Consider the following 17,968-nt stretch of genomic DNA (forward strand, 5'->3'; position numbering starts at 1 on the left):
GTGATCCATAATAGGAAACCCATAGACATCTGTCTAATTATTAAATATGAATATTTACAAAGTGTTTCAAACAATTGTAGTAATACTTTGGTTCCAAAGTTATAATTCTTTATCTTAGCAACTTCTGGCTTAAAGATTTCAAATTTTATTACTGAATATACATGTGTTAAAATATTCTAATATTATTAGAGCCCTTCTTTATTAATTTTCACTTGGATCTCTAGTATTTGTTACAGATAAAAATGGTGTTATACCAAAAATGTTTGTATCTACTGAATTAACTACTGAAATGCAACAAGAAATGAAAAGTTCCAGCCACTTTCTACCACTAATTATTCTAAAATTGCTAAATTTCCTAAAAAACCTTAATCAGAATTCATTTTCAATAAATGGTAAACAAGCATACAAGAAGAAGGATCACTGAAACGAAGAAACATACGAAAGAAGAAGATGTAAGGGGGTACGAATAGACGAATAGATAGAGGAAAGTGATAAGGAACGAAGGAAAAGCTTCGTTTCCGAAAAATGGCTCAATTTCGAGCGGGGGCACAGGATTCCGTCGAAAAATGTTCCCTCCAACGATATCGGGAGACCCACCGCCGAAGATCACCAGTCTCCACACCCTTTTCGTCTTCGTAGCAGTCGAACCATCCCCCGCCACGCTGCTCGCCACCACCATCGACGCCACCAACACCACCACCACCACCCCTTCTCAAGTGGAATTGGCGGTGTTGAACGTCACGAAAGGCATCCGAGGAGAGTAGACCTTAAGCTGGACGGCCTTAAGGGCGTGTTTCCCCTGTCGGCCGCAGACGGGTTGAGTGATAAATCGATTTACCTTCTGGCCAATGAGGGTTGAAAGTGGCGCTTTCTGATTGGCCCGTAGCTAGACCACTCCCACTTCGTTAATAAAGGTTTCGGGCGAAAGCCCGTTTCACTATGCCAACATTTCTCTCTCAAAGGATCTTTGCTCGAACCTTTCCGATGCAGCAGATTTTGCGAAATTTAGGAACAATAGCATTCTTATTATCGATATACTCATTTTGCATTCATGAATTTTTGGAAATTTATTGTATCTCAGAATGAATAAAAAGGGATTTCAAATTCAGGTGTTAGAGAATGTTCTGAAAAATTGAAATATCTTCGAAATATTCTCAGGAATATGCTAAAGAAATTATGCCAAACTTTCAGGACTTTCAGTTCAGTTTCACTGTGACCACTATGGCAGTGAATGCATTAAACAATTTATAAATAAAATATCTTCGAAAGCTGGTGTAACAGTTCTAACACTTGATCTGTAAATCATTTTACAAAACAATCCATATTTTCCAAGTTGAATTAATCAGCAGAGAACAATGTCCGTACGATCCAGCTGATCATCGAGGATGTCCAACAGCGCTCTCGGCCAGCGAAGGCAACTATAAAAGACGAATACCCGTCGTTTCGATGAATCCGAGCTGGCAGTCGTAGAATCTATTCGTTTTGCCCGTGGTGAACCGGTCTGTCGTAGGCGTATCCGTGCGAGGCGTTGACATCGGTAGACCCCACCTTCTGTCTGGTAACTAGGGCTATGTCTACCCTGCTGGCCGTCTCAAAAAACCGACCAATCCGCGATGCGAGACGGCCACTGTCGGCGCGTAAAGTAGCGGAGGCGCCTTTGTTACGAGGGGTCGTTGGGACGAGAGTGTGGAAAAGAAGAGATCGAGAGAGTGGGGTTGTACGCGCGTCACGTTGAAAGGGAGGCAGGCAGGCAACCGTGGACGAAGAGAGAAGGGGTCCTTTCCCCAGCGAGGAGGGGGCAAACGGCGTCGGAGGGGGTGTGGGGTCGGGTAAACGCCACCCTCCGCCGACTCCCTACGTCTATGTGTACCCGCGTAACGTGTGTGTGTGTGGGTGCGTGTACGGCGCCCCCGGGGGGTTTCCCTTCTTCGTTGGCTGTCGCACAGTCGAGCAACCCTGTGCTCCGAGCCAGCTCAGTTGCCCATCGCCGCGACGACGACACGGTTGCGCCACGACGACAGGCCAGACACGTCATCGTAACCGTAACCGGGACTACCCCCGAGAGCACAGCCACGTTGCTTCTCTCTCTTTCTCTTTCTTTTATCAATTTCCTCCGTACGTATCGGCTGGTTTACCAAGTACCGTGTCACACGCGACATAGTATCAATCTCGCCACGCGGATCCACCCGCTCCGATTCATCGAACTAACCCGCCCCCGCGCTGTCAGTTGCCTCCGGTGAATCCGCAGTTCTCTGTGTGCGCCTAGTTCCGTATGACCGGTCGACCAGGACCGAAGGATTCGAGAAAGGTTCGTAGATCGTTGAAAGACGGAATGGGGAGAGAAGCGGAGGGTGGACATTGTTTGTGATCATTGAAGAAACGAGAAAAAGAAGGGCTGATCATCGGCGACTGGTCGATCCTGCCAGTGGACGAGTGCCTTCCTGTTGGGCAGAGGAAATAGTAGTAGGAGACGAGCAGAATACTGTTTTTTTGTCTTGTGAAATTCGATCCAAACGGCGAGAAGAATGAATGGAAGCGGTTCCACGAATTTCCATGCTCATCGTTGAGGTCCGAGGAGAGTTTTGTTCCGTGGCCAGGCACGATGAATGGAGTCCATCAGCGCCGATATCGGGACGAGTGAATAGAATTCTTGGACGCAGATAAGGTTCTAATTGTCTTCGGGACGAGATTCAGGGTGAGAAAGAGAGAGAGAGGAAGGGGTGTAATAATCGAGTAACTTCGTACCGGTTGCTTCGAGCAACGAGGAAAGCGGCAATCCGTACCTGAACACAACGAAACTTCCATTCAACGAACAGACTGGACGCATGTGTGCCGTTAGACGCGTTGTTTCTACACGGTAATTGTGTTTAAGTGCGAAAGAAAACGCGAGATAATCGGTCCGCACGGGTTCTCGAGTTGCCGTCGCTCGCCGTAACCTGTCGCAGCTTCTGTCCCCGCTCGACAGATCAAGGATTTTTACGTTTACAACGAAGATTAGCCGAGAACGCAGGCCAGTAAGCTTTCCAAAAATTTTCTATGCACGAAAAACATTCCATTTCGAGAGATCCTCGATGATGGAGATTTATGAGAACACTTAGAATCGCCGGCGGGTCCATATCAGGATCTAATCTCGATTTTCTATCTCAACTAGTTCCGTATATTTTTCGAAACTAAACGGACAATTAGTCGATCCCTTCTTAGCGGGCCTACAATTCATTTTCAACGTTCGTCGATCGGAGCGTCGGCGAGGGTATCGAAAAAGCGACGCCTCCGCTCGCGACAAACCGTCGGATGCCGAGCGAGCGTTATGTCAGGGCCTAGCCGCGTCAAAGGACTCGTTTTACTTCCCTCTTTGATCGATCTACGTGAGAAAATATCCTCCGATCTCTAATACCCAGGACATCGAGTTTGTGTTCGAAACAGAATCCAACGAACCCCGTCAGTTTCGAGACTGCTGAATCGCGGAGTCGTTTGTAAACAAAAGTTCCTAAAAATCCAGACGCAAATCAACGAGAAAATATTTCAATATCTCAGCGAGAATATTCTACAGGAAATTCGCTAGAAGAACAACGATATATCCTTGAAGCCTGTTCCGTCAACGAGCCTGGCCATGATGCTCCATTGACAGGGACGCGGTAGACTCTAGGAAATATTCATTAAAAGAGGGATTCACGAGTGGAAGATGTCGTTTTGAGTGGTTAGGATTATCGATACTGAGTCAAAGATGCCGCAGCGATCGCCGTTCGCGATCCAAGAGCTGCTGGGGCTGAACGGTACCGGAAACGGAAGCGGTACCGATCGAGGCTCGCCCCAAGGATCACCGCCAGCCGGCGTCTCGGCGGTTTCTTACGCGCCCACCGCGCCTCATCACAAACTATGGGACTACATGCCCAGCCTGACGAATCATCTCGGCAATCTTGGCAATCTTGGCAATCTGGGCAACCTGACCGCCTCGCGGATGGCTTACCTGAATGCGCAGGCGGCCGTAGCGGCTGCCTTCCTGCCGCCGCCCCACCCCCACCCGGCCCACCATGTACCGCATCATCAGGTACATCAACCGGGACAACTTCCGGCCTCGCCGGCCGGCGTCAACGTGCATCCGGCTGCTCACGCGCAGCATGTACTTCCGGGAACCGCAGTCACCGCGAATCATCATCAGCACAGTCCGACTCAGCACACGCCACCCCATGGTGAGTTCATGATTTTCTATTTTCTTTTCTTCTTTTTTTTTTTTTAAATTTCTATCGTACGTGTAATTCTTTGGGGGTTTCTTGGAATGGAACAATTATTCCATCGTCGACATTTTCTTAATTAAAAGCACGACCAAACGCTTTCGTGAATTTTTTTCTACATCTTTTTTTCAATGCTTGTTTCTTAAAGAAGCTTTTCCAAAGCAAACTGCTTATTTCCAACGAAACCAGCCGGTTCTCTAAGCCGTCGTAACTCGTCATTACCGTTGAAACTTCGCCCCCTCCCGTTAATTTATAGATGACGATTAAAGATGACATTGTTTCCGTCATATAGTTCCGTTCGCGAGACGCGGCCTATTGTGCTTCGACAATTATAGCCGTGCCATTTATTCCATGAACGGAGCCTCTAACTGTTCCTTTCATTCGTCGGCCTATGAAGAATTGATAATTAATTTTATACAAACCGTGCAGGTATTGTGTTCGAGTAACAAGCAAACCACCACGATTCAATCTTAACGCGTTCTCGTTAAGACCTACATACATCTTGGAAAACGTTCGAGAGGAACCAAGGCGTCTGGCCATTGCCGGTCGTTAGACGCAACTTTTGCAATAATAAAAAAAGGAAAACATTAAAAATAAGAAGAAAAATCACGTCAAGTTTTTTGAACGGATCGTAGCCGACTGTACAGGAACCAGCTTCCTTTTGCGCGCTGCTCCTTGTAAGAGTTTAAGCGGGGCGAGAAACCAATTAAAAAAAAGCGCGCGGTCTCCGGCCATTGATTCCACGCGTTATTAACCCCTTGCCTCGGAATGGTTCAATTTCAATTTAGATTTCAAAGATTTTCAAAGAAAATTCCCGTCGAATTAAATATTAAGCAGCGGTAACGTTATATATTAACCCTCGGACGACGGACCAAGGAGAGAGGCCCAAGTTTAATTTAATTTTCTTCATATTATTTTCATTTTCTAAATTTCACGCGGTTCTTTTAAAAATTATTATTTCAATACATGAAACTCTTCTTTAATTTTGAGTTAATAATTCTGTTTAAGTTATGGTCAACTCAGACTCCGCTGTTTAAGGGTTAATTACAGAAAGTAACGACTGGAAAGCTTATTAAAAAGTAAATTGCAATTACAATAACATTGATCGATCGACGATCTTTGGATCGACCACCCTGCTCGTCAACGACGAGTTCAAGTAAATTAATAGGCGTGTATCTTTGTCCCGGCGTGAAACGAGCACTTAACGCACGCCACTCACGGCTATCGCTTAACAGAGAGCCACTCAAGATCGTGTTACCGAAAATCGACTCGCACCTTGTATCCGCGTGCAAACTTCTATTGTACGAACTGTATATCAGGGAGCGTGATTTTGGGGGAAAATTTGGAGGAAAGCTAGTCAGCTGGAGGTAGCTTCACGCCTGGTGAAATCACTTTTGCCAGCATTTGTGTACAAACAATTATACGGAATTGATTGACCAGCTGTGACGGGAGGAATCAAGGAATCGAATGTCGATCGTCGTGATTCTCGAGAAAATTTTCTATTGTTTCTCTTTCTCGGGTATTAACGTCAAGATACGTTAGATGAGAGAAGGAGCGAGGGAAAGAAAAAGGGGTGAGCTGGGGTGAGCGCACTGTGGGAATTGAATATTTTTGTCAGAATAATCCCCAACGTTATGAATAATTAGTGGTATAATGAGTTGAGTGTTGGGCAGACCTGCAATGTCTCACCAAAACACAAAGAGACTCGACAAAACGTAAAAATGGCCGTGCTCCGGCGAACTGTTCTCAACCTGCACCGATCAACCCCTTCGACTTTGCGTGAGAATTTCATCGAATCCAATCAAATCATCGATTATCAATTCAAAATTACATCTCAAATATTTATAATTGCCTACAAAATCATCCAGAGTCTCTAATCTTTTCTAAATTAAAAAGATTTTTTTAATTTTATTTATCTTCCCACGAAATAAAAATGTCGAGGCGTATAATAACAGCGAGATATCGATGAAACGAAGGAAAAGAAAAGTGAACCAAGTTTCCTTGATACGGTATTGTCGTAATAAGATGGTATCGCGATCCGGAGCGTGGATTTTTGTCCTGTATAACGAATTTTGAGAACGATTTTCGGGTGTCGGGTTCCCGGTGTAGCACAAAGGATCTGCCCTTCCATTCAAACGTCACTCTAGCACCTCGTCTTACAGTACTGCATTTATTTGCCGCGCTTCATTCGTTCCTTTTTGTCTTAAATCTTAACCAGACTTAAAGACGAGAGCACAGAGCCGAGCCAACTGCTCTCGATTTGTCCTCGATAATAATTATATGTCGATCGATTTCGGGTTTTGCCGGGCTTGAAAAAACACGCGCAGGACATGTCGCGTGGAACGGGGCCCTTGAACGATGTCTGGCTGTTTCGTCGATTAAAAGTCCTTTGTTCTTCGCTCATAATGGACCCTCATCCACGAAAATTTCCGAGCAACGAGGCTGCAAGTTGTTTGCACACTTGGTGCCGGTCGAAAACTTTCAAAACGATCGAAAACATTCGGAGAAGTTAAAGAAAAATCGCTTGTCATAATTCGTTGTTAAAATTCTGCGACATAAAATTCCAAGGATTCTTATCGGCTGAGTTTCAACCGCGAAACTGTTGTGCGATAAAGATTGCGGGGTAATCGAATGAAAATTCTTGCCGAGGATTTCGAGATAAATGAAAAGAGCAGGCGATAAACAGCGACAATGAATAGAAGGCGGTGGTGTAAATGGGGAATCATCGATTCGCTTGGCACCGCGTTAATCGTTAGGATGAAGAGAGGGCCAGAATGCAGGAACTCTGCGGATCGCATTGTCTAAAAATTCCGAGATTCGCGCCGGTTCGTTTCGGGCTTTTGCCTTTCCAACGGCTTGTATAGGAGAGTCTCTCTCTCTCTCTCTCTCTTTCCCTCTCTCTCGAACTCTCACTCCGCTTTTTCGGTTCGTTTGAAGTTGGCAATCAACTAGATTGCCTATCAACGCCTGAGAAGTCTCCTTGCACCACTCCCGTCGGTCCAGTCCTTTTCTTGCTCTTGCTCGCACCCTTTCCTTCTCTATTACACCCTCACACACGGCCACGCGACAACGTTGTTCTTCGTTTATTCCCTCCTTTCCTCTCTCTCGTCTACCCTTCGCCCGCCACCCCTTTCACCTCTTTCTCCTACTTTCTTCGTACCCTTCGCTAGTTGCCTTCCACCCGCCCCACCCATCGCTCGCATCGTCCTGGTAACACATCTCCGACAACGATTCTCAGCAAAACGTGGCGCAATCGGTCCACCATTGTTTCCGTGTACCCCTTTCATCCTGAGGGATGAACGCGCGAGCGCGAGAGATCCTCGGGATCGCGCGACAAACGGTTGACCATTATTTTATAAAGAGAGCAATATTGGCAAAATTACCCTTGAATATTCTTCGTTCATTTTTGTTTGTTTGTTCTTTTAGCTTAATCAGAAGTTTTCTTGGGAATAATAAATAATTAGGTGTATAGAGCATTGATCGACGATTGGAATTGAAGAAACCCGTTCACGGTTTCTTGCGTGTAGACCAGGCCGAGTCGGTTTCCGCGATCGTAGTGGGCTAATTTGAATTGCGACGGCTCTTACGCACACGCGATCACGCGGAATCGGAAGGCGCGGAAATAGGCGGCGCAACGGAGAGGGCTAGGGGTTGTAGAGGTGTTCGTGTCGCGAGTCTCTTGTACGAGGCGACCACTTTTCCCGGAAACAAAGCCGGGCGAATTCATAATCCGCTAATTTGTTCAAGATTTTTTGCTCGAGTGGCGGCGCTTGCTTTGTCGCGGATCCCAGCGTGTCGAAGCCGGGCGCGCGTGGGGCTCGCGTTCAAGCCGCTTTGAAGTACTAATCAGTATCGACCTGCGCCTACAAGCCGCACCCCTTATCCGTGCTTACACCCTCGCCTACCGCCCACATCCACCCTCTCCTTCGCGCAACACCCCGACCGCCACGGAATTTCTCCCTTTTCTTTCTTTTTTTCTTTTTCCTTTTTCCTTTTTCTCTTTTCCTCGACTTTCCATCAGAGGCGTGACGCGGATCAACGCGCGGATACGTCAGCCGGAAATCTATCCCGTTGCCACTTCGATTTCTCATCGGCGATTCACCCTTTTTCGTGTTTCCGCGATCGGCAATCTAAGGTACGTTTCGGAATTGCTGCTGAGACTAAGACCGAATTAATATTTGAAGGAAATAAAAGGTGTACGGTTGAGAGTATCGAATATGGATGTTGGACAAATTAATCGATTCATCTTGAAAGAGAAAAGCATCGCGGCTTGGCTAGCTGACTCGGCAGCTTATGCAATTGCGAATGCAAATTAAACGAAATTAAACAGTTAATTAAAGCACCCGGCGCCCCCGGGAGAAGTTAATTGAGATTCTTGGGAGATTTGTCGCGCGGAATGTCTTAATTTAGTCCCTTAAGCGCCCTAACTCGCCTTAACAACTTAGAATAATTGGATAACACTGCCAGGGCGTGCTCACCGTCAGAAGTAGGAAAATTCAGTCTCTCGGCACGAAGAGACGCTTCTTTTTTTTTCACCTTTCTTTTTTCTTCCCCTTCATCTCTTTTTCTTTTTTAAAAACGAGTCACGATTCACCTGCATGCCGGCTTACAGCAATATTCTCTCTGTGTTTACCAGCACTCTTATTCGTGTTAACTTTAATCCCGTTGCCACGAAAGGACGCTTAAAAATACCTTTTTAGAATATTAATATACGAGTAATTTTTTGATCAATTTTTTACGTAGTAAGAAAAATGGGTCGATGAACAAAGCAAAGGGAATCGTGGATAAACACGACTGTTCATGTGAGAAAGAGGAAATTCCTATTTTCCCATTGATCGATCGACCACGAATTTTCCCAGCTCAGTCAGAAATGATTTTCTCTCATTACGCTCTGGTCGCGGTGTCAATCATACGACCCACCCTCGCCTAATCGCGTAATCCGCTCGAACAAACCAATCCGGGGAACGCGAGGAAAATCTCTTCTGCGTTCGTACTTTCCGCCGGAAATGGAATGGAAATTACGAAACGGTTATATGTGGAGCTTTCGTTCGATTATCACGAGCTTCATACCCTATCAAAAATGATACAATTTTTCAGAATGCTTAACACTTAAGGCCAGAGTGGCCCCCTTTTGGGCCAAAAATGAATGTTTGCTCATTGAACATATAACAGCGTTATTTATGTATATAAAATGTAATAAGATAAGAATAAAAATACAAAAAACAATTTTAATTCAGTCTTGAGTAATCCTAAAGGAAACCACTATACTTTTATAATTTAGATTCATATATTTAAAAAACCTTTGCAAATGTTGAAGGTTCTGACCATTGGCCGTTACCCTCACAAATAGGGAGTGGCCCCCTTTGGAGCTAGCAATAAATTTAAAAAGGATTGCTTCCAATTTTGTGTAAATAAAATCATTTCTAAGGAAAATTTCCCGGCTCTCTAAAAAGGCTAACGAAAGTAGAAGTTACCAAAGATATTTATTCGAGCGTTTATAGAAACTCTGCTTGCTCGGAACGGATAATATAAATCTGCCTATCGATCAACCCTCCTGGCAAAGTCATGCGCGCTAACCGGTCGGTGTAAAGCACAGCACGTTTCATCGTAACGTAAGCATGCCGGCATTATTTCAAGTCTGTGCACAGAGTACTTAGAGGTGGTAGCCGGCTATCAATCGGCCTTTTCGCGCCTGCTCTACGCTCACCTCGTAAATTTTCACCCTTTGACACGCGCCTAATACGTGCCCCTTTCGGCAGTGTTACGCTCCTACCAACGTTGGCTGCTGGTGTTAACCCCTCGGGAGCTGCGGGACGTTAATGAAATAACACGGGAATTAGTCTCGGACATTACCGGCAAACTATGTCCATTATCGTGACTCGCTTGCGCGTACAAACGCTTCCAAGTTTCTGCTCGATATTCCGTCGAGTTTCCGGCCAACGTTTCTGCCAATCGTGGCCGAGCCGAGCGACACGATCGCTAATTAGTGGCTGCGAATTGGTGGATTCTCGTCGGCACTCGGTTGCTTGATCGATGAAAATTAAGGGAAATTTACTGTAATTGTAGTTATCGACGATCGGATCCCTCGATCCAACTGACTTCCACTTGCTCGTCGTGTCGAATCATGTTGGTTGTTCGTGTAATCGTTGCGTAGATCGATGCCGATAGAAATTAAGGGAAATTAAGTGTAATTATGATCATCACCGATCGATGAATTAATAGCACTTCCAATTGAATTCTATGTCAAATTAGTAGAATCCTACTGAAACAATAATGAACATAGTTAAGCTTCTACGGTTCTACCCGTTGATTAGGCAAATCAATGATTAAATCACCATCAGCTAACAATTAACAATTCTATGATAAACGGAAACGAATAGAAATCTAATTACAGGATTAGATTTTTCATAAGTCAGTGGGGTCGAAGCAACACCCCTGGTTCATTCTATGCAGCATCACGTTCCTTTTGCTCCGCGTATACTAATTTCGCACTCTCGTCTTGGAAGTAGGCAAGTAGCTCTTTTACCTCGACCAAGGTCTCTTCAGGTATACACGCTAAACCTTCATCGCGTACCCTTTTACAATGAGAAAGAGGAAGAAGAATCTCTTCCGGATGGTCCGATCGGTTGACCTGAAAATCGTGAAACGTGGAATAAACGGAACGGTAAAGGAACAAACATATGTCTGTGTGCGTCAACGTTCAACGTATCGTCTCGCGTTTAAAGCTGGATGGGTGCGTAAACGCGCGCGTGTACACCGACGATCTCGTACACGATTCTCGGATCGGTGTTCGTCCTGTGTGAGTGTAGAAGGCTGGTGGTAGTGGGCTTTCAAGCGAACGACCGTAAGTCGCTCAAATTGGTATGGATTTCCAGTCCAACACCTCGATTGTCCCCTCTGAAGAGTGCTTCGCGAGCATACATGAATTCACGCCTCAGACACACGCGCGCCGTAGTCCTCCGTTTTCCCTCCCCCTCATTCTCTCTTCCTTCCTCTTTCTCCATCGTCACCGTCGAACCCTGAGCACCCTCCTTTTCTATCCGCCTTTACCCGTCAATCGTGTCTGCTTTCTCGCGCCTGGTGCTCTGCTGATTTTAGAGTCGCGGGCAAAATCTTGCTTGCCCGCCGTTGTATGAATGGGCAACGGTAACACGCGTCGAACACAAGCTAGCACACGCGTCCGTGCGTCTACGCGGCGTTGATTTGCGTGCCGGTGAATGCGTTTCCAACCCGTTCTCTCTAAGTAGCAGCTCATTCCGCGAGCCAACCTCTCTCGCGCGACTCGGAAAATGAAGCTGCCTACCGGATATGCTTCTCTCGGCGAGCCTCTTCGAAGCCACGAGTGCGTGCGTGCCTACGTACCATCTCTGTCCGTCCCACCGTTAAGGGTGTCTTTCTCGACGCGACCAACTGCCTGGATCTCAGGACCAGGTTTATTTCCATCCCTCTCTCTCTCATTTTCCCTCTTTTCATCAACGATACTCTCCTACGTTTTTGCCATTTACGCTGGTAATTATTTGTCCCCGAGGTTACCGGCCACGATTACCAAGCTGCTCATTACGCGAATTATCGAGAATGAGATGTCACCTTCGCGAAGGCTAATTCACCCGTTTTCGTATTCCAATGTCATCCCGGCCTATCTGGAATATGTTAATCCGCGTCCTCGAATATGGAATATTTTTCAATTCCAAGATAAGAAAGGAAATTTTCTTAAAAAATGAAATTTTTGCCTAAGATGGATGAATCGTCGCGTGCTGGTTATCAAGTTAGACGTTTCCGTTCTCCTAATCCAGGTGACGGATCGAGAAAACGAGCTGACTCGGCTCAGCTCGGTTTGATCGAAGGAAATTACGCGTTGAACAGCCAGGACACGTTCGAGCCGTGTCCTGAATGGGTCGACGCGAGCTAAGCATTCGGTTCTACGGGAAGAAAGAGGCTAGAGGGACGTCTTTCAAGGAGTAACCACAAATCCTAGTATAATACTAATAGGCCCATAATAGAGTCAATAGGGCTTAGCCGCGGGACGACAATGAGATCCTGTCAAAATACGCCGGGTAACACGAAACCTAGGAAGTGGATTTTTCTCAATGGAAGGCCCCTGTCTTGTCACCAGGCTGGCGCGGGCCGTGCCTTATTGTCGGCTTTTCAAAAAATCCGAAACCTTCCTGCCCTGCACGCGATTGCGGTTTAAGTTTCACTGTAAGGATTTCTTGTAAAGGAAAAATGAAATAATAACGGAACGAAACGCTTCGTGACACGCTTTTCGAACCGTCAAATGAACAATTCTATGTATTTCCTTTTTATCCCCACCATCGGTCAAATATTTAATCCATTAAGAATTAACGATGTTAAATCACCGATTCAATTGAAGTATCAACAAATTCCTGCTCTACATTTCCCATGCCCGCTACTCCGGAGGCTTGTTAAGTGTTCCCAACGACGGTGCATACTTTTCTGGGTTAATTTATCAAACAAACGCGCAAACTCGGCGCAAGCTCGGCATCCCCATTTTAAGACGGCGGCTCGTTAAAGTCGTTTGAGGGTGGAGTTCTGCCGCCCCCGGTGGCCGTGCACGACTACAGAAGCAGCACAACCTATATCGAGCCTCGTAACCGAATATACTCTAGCTGGTCGTTCTTGAAACGCCAACTTCTCCTTTCCACTCTGTTTTACCCCTCAGCTGTTTCATCCCTCTTCCTCTTTATCGCTTCGTCGGCCGGCAACCAGCCCTAACCTTCTTAGGAACGCGAGAATCTTTTTCAACCCCTGTTTTTCAACCCCGCGAAACGTCCGCACCAACAGGGACGACTTTATTAGAAAATGGCCGTGGTGAAACGTCTTAATACACGGACTTATTTTCCTTCGTAAGGGCGATGAGCTCTGAAAGGAGTCGTATTACTCGCAAACGATGCTAGAATATCTGTATATATGGTTCGAGGAAATGGAAAAAGGTTTGATGTAGAGAGCCCCAGGTGTCGACAAAGTGATTCAGAATCCGTGTGCGATTAACGGGCGCGCGGATTTGTTCTGTCGCGTGTTGGGCAATTAAATTCAGCGGAACGGCGGAACTAACGAGTGAAACTTCAACGAACGAACGTCTGCGCTTAGCAAGGATCCTGCGGTTTTCAAAATTGCCTTCAATTACGAATATATCGCTGTTGTATGCCCGCGACGAGCGGGGCTCGTCACTCGTTAAACGGGAAATCATGGAAATGCAATAATTAAAATTTTACGATTTCCCGAGCAAGATTGGTGCTCGTAACTCTCGTTCGTTTTCGACTACTATTTTCCTCTGCAACAGATTCGACGAAGTATCGAAGCGGAGATGAAGCGAAATATTCTCTTGTTCCAAGATGAAACAAGAAATTTTAGACTCCCTCTTTGCCTCGCCATTTTCTTCACTAATTTTCCCTTTAAATTAGTTGCCCTTTAGAAATCCGAACTTTTCAAACATCGCCGTGACAGAAATACGACTCGTGTTTATTCACCTCGTAATTGGTATCACGAGTGTGACTAATTATTTGGAAAAGTTAATTAATTCCAGAAGGATCAAAGTTCCGATGAGGTTGAATTTTATCTGGTTCGCGGATGAAAGGAGGATGATTGATTCCCAGTTAATTTTCCAGAGGAAAAAATGCGACCACCTCCGATAATCATTCTAACGAGGTGACCTAGGTCATGTCTCTGGTCCCGTGCGAAAGAGAACGCTGTTTTTTTTTTAATGAAATTTTAATTAATTAAATTACAGTTAATTCTCGTCGAGTCATTAAGGGTAGCGTATTCGAGACCAGTTGTATAATACGTACATGTCTCTTTCTCTCTCTCTCTCTCTCCCTCGTTCTCGATCCCAAAGAGCATTGGAAGCTGGATGAAAAATGTCTTACTAGGCGCTAATGAAATAATTGTCGAGTTAATTTCGCAGAGTCGTTAATCAGGGTCGAGCGTCGAGGCAGCCACCGCATGCCACCCCCTTCGAACCACATTTCACAGAATTCTATTTCATTTTTAGATGAAATTTCGCCCCGTTCTCTACCAACGATACACTTTATTCCACGCTCTTCTTTTCTTCTTTTACCCTGTTTTTATTCAACATCTTTCGCTTCTGGAATTACAATTCGCGAAAGATAATTATTGCCGCAAATATTTGCGCGAATAATTAACAATATTTGTACGCTCGTAATTATCTAACCATCCCATTATGTTCGTTTAATAAAATCATGTAATTTTGTGTTTCAGGATACTCTCAGTCGAAGAGCTCGTTTCCAAACGCCAGCCCAGGTAAGAATTTCATCTGAATTTTTCCTTCAGTTGGAAAAATTTTGATTTGCTCGAAATTACTTGGCGAGTGGCTTTCCTCTGAATTTCTGAAATTCAGTCGTGTTAAATTGTGCATAGGACCTCGTTTCCAGCTATAACGTTGAAGTAGTTCCTCGAGTTTCAAAGGGGTAAGGAAAATTCGGTTCTGTTCATTTTCCACCAGGCGGAAACGGTGAATCGATAAAGACGAGCAAACTATCGTGCAGAGGTTACGATGTTTTTCGCTCGGCTTCTTCGACGCGATCATCTTCAGCGATGCTTGGAACTTTTGAAAAATGCCAACGAACTTTCGATTCTCTATGCTTCCGCGACGATTTGAAAATGTTCCTCGAGGAAATCGACTTCGAACGAGAGTACCTCTTTCGCAAGTGCCCTTATAACTTCTTCTATCTTCCATCCAACGATCACGATTTAGATCTCTGCTTTTTAAATTACAGACAAACCGTCGGGGGTTCATGAAAACACATATTCCCATTAGGATTCACAAACGAGATTCATGATCGTCGTGACAAAGCTACATTACTCTTACAATGACGTCATGCGGTGCGGAGGACGAGCGGGAAAACTGATTACGTATTCATACTGGCTATGATTCCGATTTTTCCGAACCATTAAGCGGCTCTCGTCTGACCCGCAAACCGATGTCGTTCGAAACAAGAGGCGACAGCTCGAGAATGATTACCGTGGCTGAACTTTGCATCTAATGAGCCAAGGTTCGTCTGTCGTTATAACAGAAGAATCGAATGAAATTTGAACCCTTTGTATCTGAATCACTTTTACCATGATCCATCGGTAAATTTGATTTCTCAAGGCGATATTGAATTTTTATTTTTGAAAGTTTGAAAAATTATGAACAGACTGGAAGTTGGAACCATTGAATCAGAATTAACGTGAGGAGGAAGCGTCTTAGAAAACGATGATAAACAAGAATGCGAAAGGAAACGGGAACGCTCAGGTACGAGCAATCGTATATAATTTCTCTAGAACGGCGATATTGAATTTCTTGTCAAAATATTTCGAGAAATCGAGGGTGCCGACCACACCCTACCCAATTCGAACGCTAATCGGTAACGGGAGACTTTCTTACCACCGAAACTCGAGTCTTCCTCCACGCCCATCGTTCAATTCTAAATTGCTGTTCTTTCAACAGCGATTCTCTAAAATTCCTAGTGAAGATAATCTCTTGACAAAAACGAATGAATTATTCCCTGATTAGCAAGTTTCGCTAAATATCCTCTTTCGTCTTTCCGGAAGGAAGCAAGTGTTGATGGTGCGCATCGTTACCAAAGTGTAAGACAGAGATTTTTATATTGGCCGTCGTTTTCGTTGCGTCAGCAGGCAGACGAAACGGTTTGCCATCAGGATTACGAAGGATTCCGCAAGGACGAGACGAGAGGCGTCCTTAACGAGCAGCTTTCCGACAGAATTGGTTGTTTTAACAACTGTGCGCCACTTTGAGCGAAGCTAGAGAGAGGTGAAAAAGGGTGGTACCGAGGAGGGCGAAGGACGAGGGTAGCAAAGGTAGGGAGAAAATACGCGGTTTTCGCGAGGACACGCCGCAGAGGTACGGTAGCTGGTACGGTAATAGTCCAATTTGCTGGCAAAGGAAAATACCGGAGGATTCTGGATGGTAAAAGGAAAGCTGGAACGGCCCCGGGGCTGCCACTGGCAACGCTCAGAAAAGACGGTTAGAAAATTGGAGACGCGACGAAACACGGAGCGAGGGAGTCTTTTCCGTTGGAGGACCTGTTTTCCACCCGAAGGCCACCTACTTTTCTTTCAGACCCGGTTTACTGGCTGACGTGATGTCAATTATACATAGGGGGTCGTAAAAGGACTGCCGGTAAACGGGAAACAGTCTTTCCTGTGATACGCCATATTATTCAGGAAGATTCAGAGGAATTTTAAAAAAGTACGAGCAAATTAGTTTCCAAAAGAAATTGCAAAATAAATAGCTACCGATAGTGCCTTTTATGATTAGAATGAAAATTGCGTTATATAAAAGTCTACTTTTCGAGCTGCTAGCAATCTATCGAGCTTCTTGAATCCTCCAGCCGTCAGAAGCTATCCCCAGTGTCCAATCCAATCATCTTATTTCCCGTAGTATCGATTTCATCGCTCGCTGGAAATTTCTTTCCCGAGAAGAAGTACCTAAGACAGGTCGACGGGGAGAATGAAGGGGGATGAATCCTTATGCAAATGCTTTCAATTCTGTCAGACTGCTGTTTCGAATGATAAAGTGTTTTAATATCTAATAATTGTCGTTGCTCGTTGAAGGAGGGCAAAGAAAAGCGAAGAAAACAATTTAGATGCTCGGGAGGGATTGTTCGAAAGAGAAGAGGAGAGGAGCGAGGGTTAACTCTGACAAAGGGGTTAACCAACGATTCCTCGATTCGTCGCGAAAGAGATATTTCTCTCTCTCTCTTTCTCTCTTTCTCTCTCTCTCTCTCTCTGTCCGGGTTGGAAACGGTTGAACGGTATAAATCGGAGGAACGGGCCCGCGGTAACTCCGCGCTTCTTTCTTGCTTTTTCTCCTTTCGTCACTCGTGACCGATTGTACCTATCATAGTGGCTCGAGATGCGCGTGTGTTCCCATACATCTCCTTTCATTCGAGAGACTCGAGAAGAGAAGTGGGTGGACGGTGCTCGTTGGGGTGTCGCCGAGGATAGACAAAGAGGGTCGTCGGTTGAACACGCGGCATGGAAAACGGGAGAAAGGGAGAAGGAAAACGAGAAAAACGAAGGTGCAAGTGGATAGAAGAAGTTGGACGAACGGTGAAACAGGGATGGAGAACGAACGAGCGAGAAATGGGTGCCGAGGGCTGCCACGTCGGAGGAGGCAACAAAGATATTAATTAAGAATTAACACGCGTACTGAAACCGCCCTTAATTAGTAACAGTCAGTGCCTGGAGCAGCGGTTTGTCTGCGCGAACCTGTACCAGTGGGTGCAGGGTAAACACGGGGAATGAATTGTGATGAAAACAGAAAAAGAAAAAGAAAAGGTAAAACGAACATAATAATAATGATAGAAAACGTGGCAACGGATAGGCGGACGGTGATCCGCGAAGGAAAAATAATTTGACTCGAATATTCCGTCGACGATGATGATAAAAGAAAAACGTTTCGTGGCACCGTTTCTTCGATCGAGAGTGCGGATGACGATGGCGTTTTACGCGAAACGAAGTTTAACCAGCGGCCACGAAAATAGTAGGCGAAGAGAAGCCGGGGTGCAACGAGCGAAGGCCAAACGGACATAAAGGAAAAGCCTTCAAACGGTTTTCACTCGTGTCATGAAACATATGCTTTGATTACTAGCTGGAGCTCATTAGCACCGTAATAACATGAAACGGGTGTACGCGAAAAGGGATACCTTAGAAACAGTTTAATACCGACGAAGAATTTCGCTTTACGACTTTTC

The 17,968-nt window shown here is 45.3% G+C and overlaps 1 protein-coding gene across 4 annotated transcripts in view; it reads left to right on the top strand.

Annotated features, from left to right (window-relative positions):
- Nucleotides 1-1,999: 1,999 nt before the first annotated feature.
- Nucleotides 2,000-17,968, top strand: part of LOC114873790 (visual system homeobox 2-like) — a 46,807-nt gene continuing 30,838 nt past the window's right edge. For all 4 annotated transcript variants that reach the window (XM_046286336.1, XM_046286337.1, XM_029182479.2 and 1 more), the window contains exons 1-2: nucleotides 2,000-4,190; nucleotides 14,469-14,510. In XM_046286336.1, coding sequence (XP_046142292.1) covers nucleotides 3,725-4,190; nucleotides 14,469-14,510 — 508 coding nt within the window. In that variant the 5' untranslated portion in view covers nucleotides 2,000-3,724. The remainder of the gene's footprint in view (nucleotides 4,191-14,468; nucleotides 14,511-17,968) is intronic.

The sequence above is a fragment of the Osmia bicornis genome, chromosome 7, assembly GCF_907164935.1.
Source record: "Osmia bicornis bicornis chromosome 7, iOsmBic2.1, whole genome shotgun sequence".
NCBI classification, from domain to species: Eukaryota; Metazoa; Arthropoda; class Insecta; order Hymenoptera; family Megachilidae; genus Osmia; species Osmia bicornis.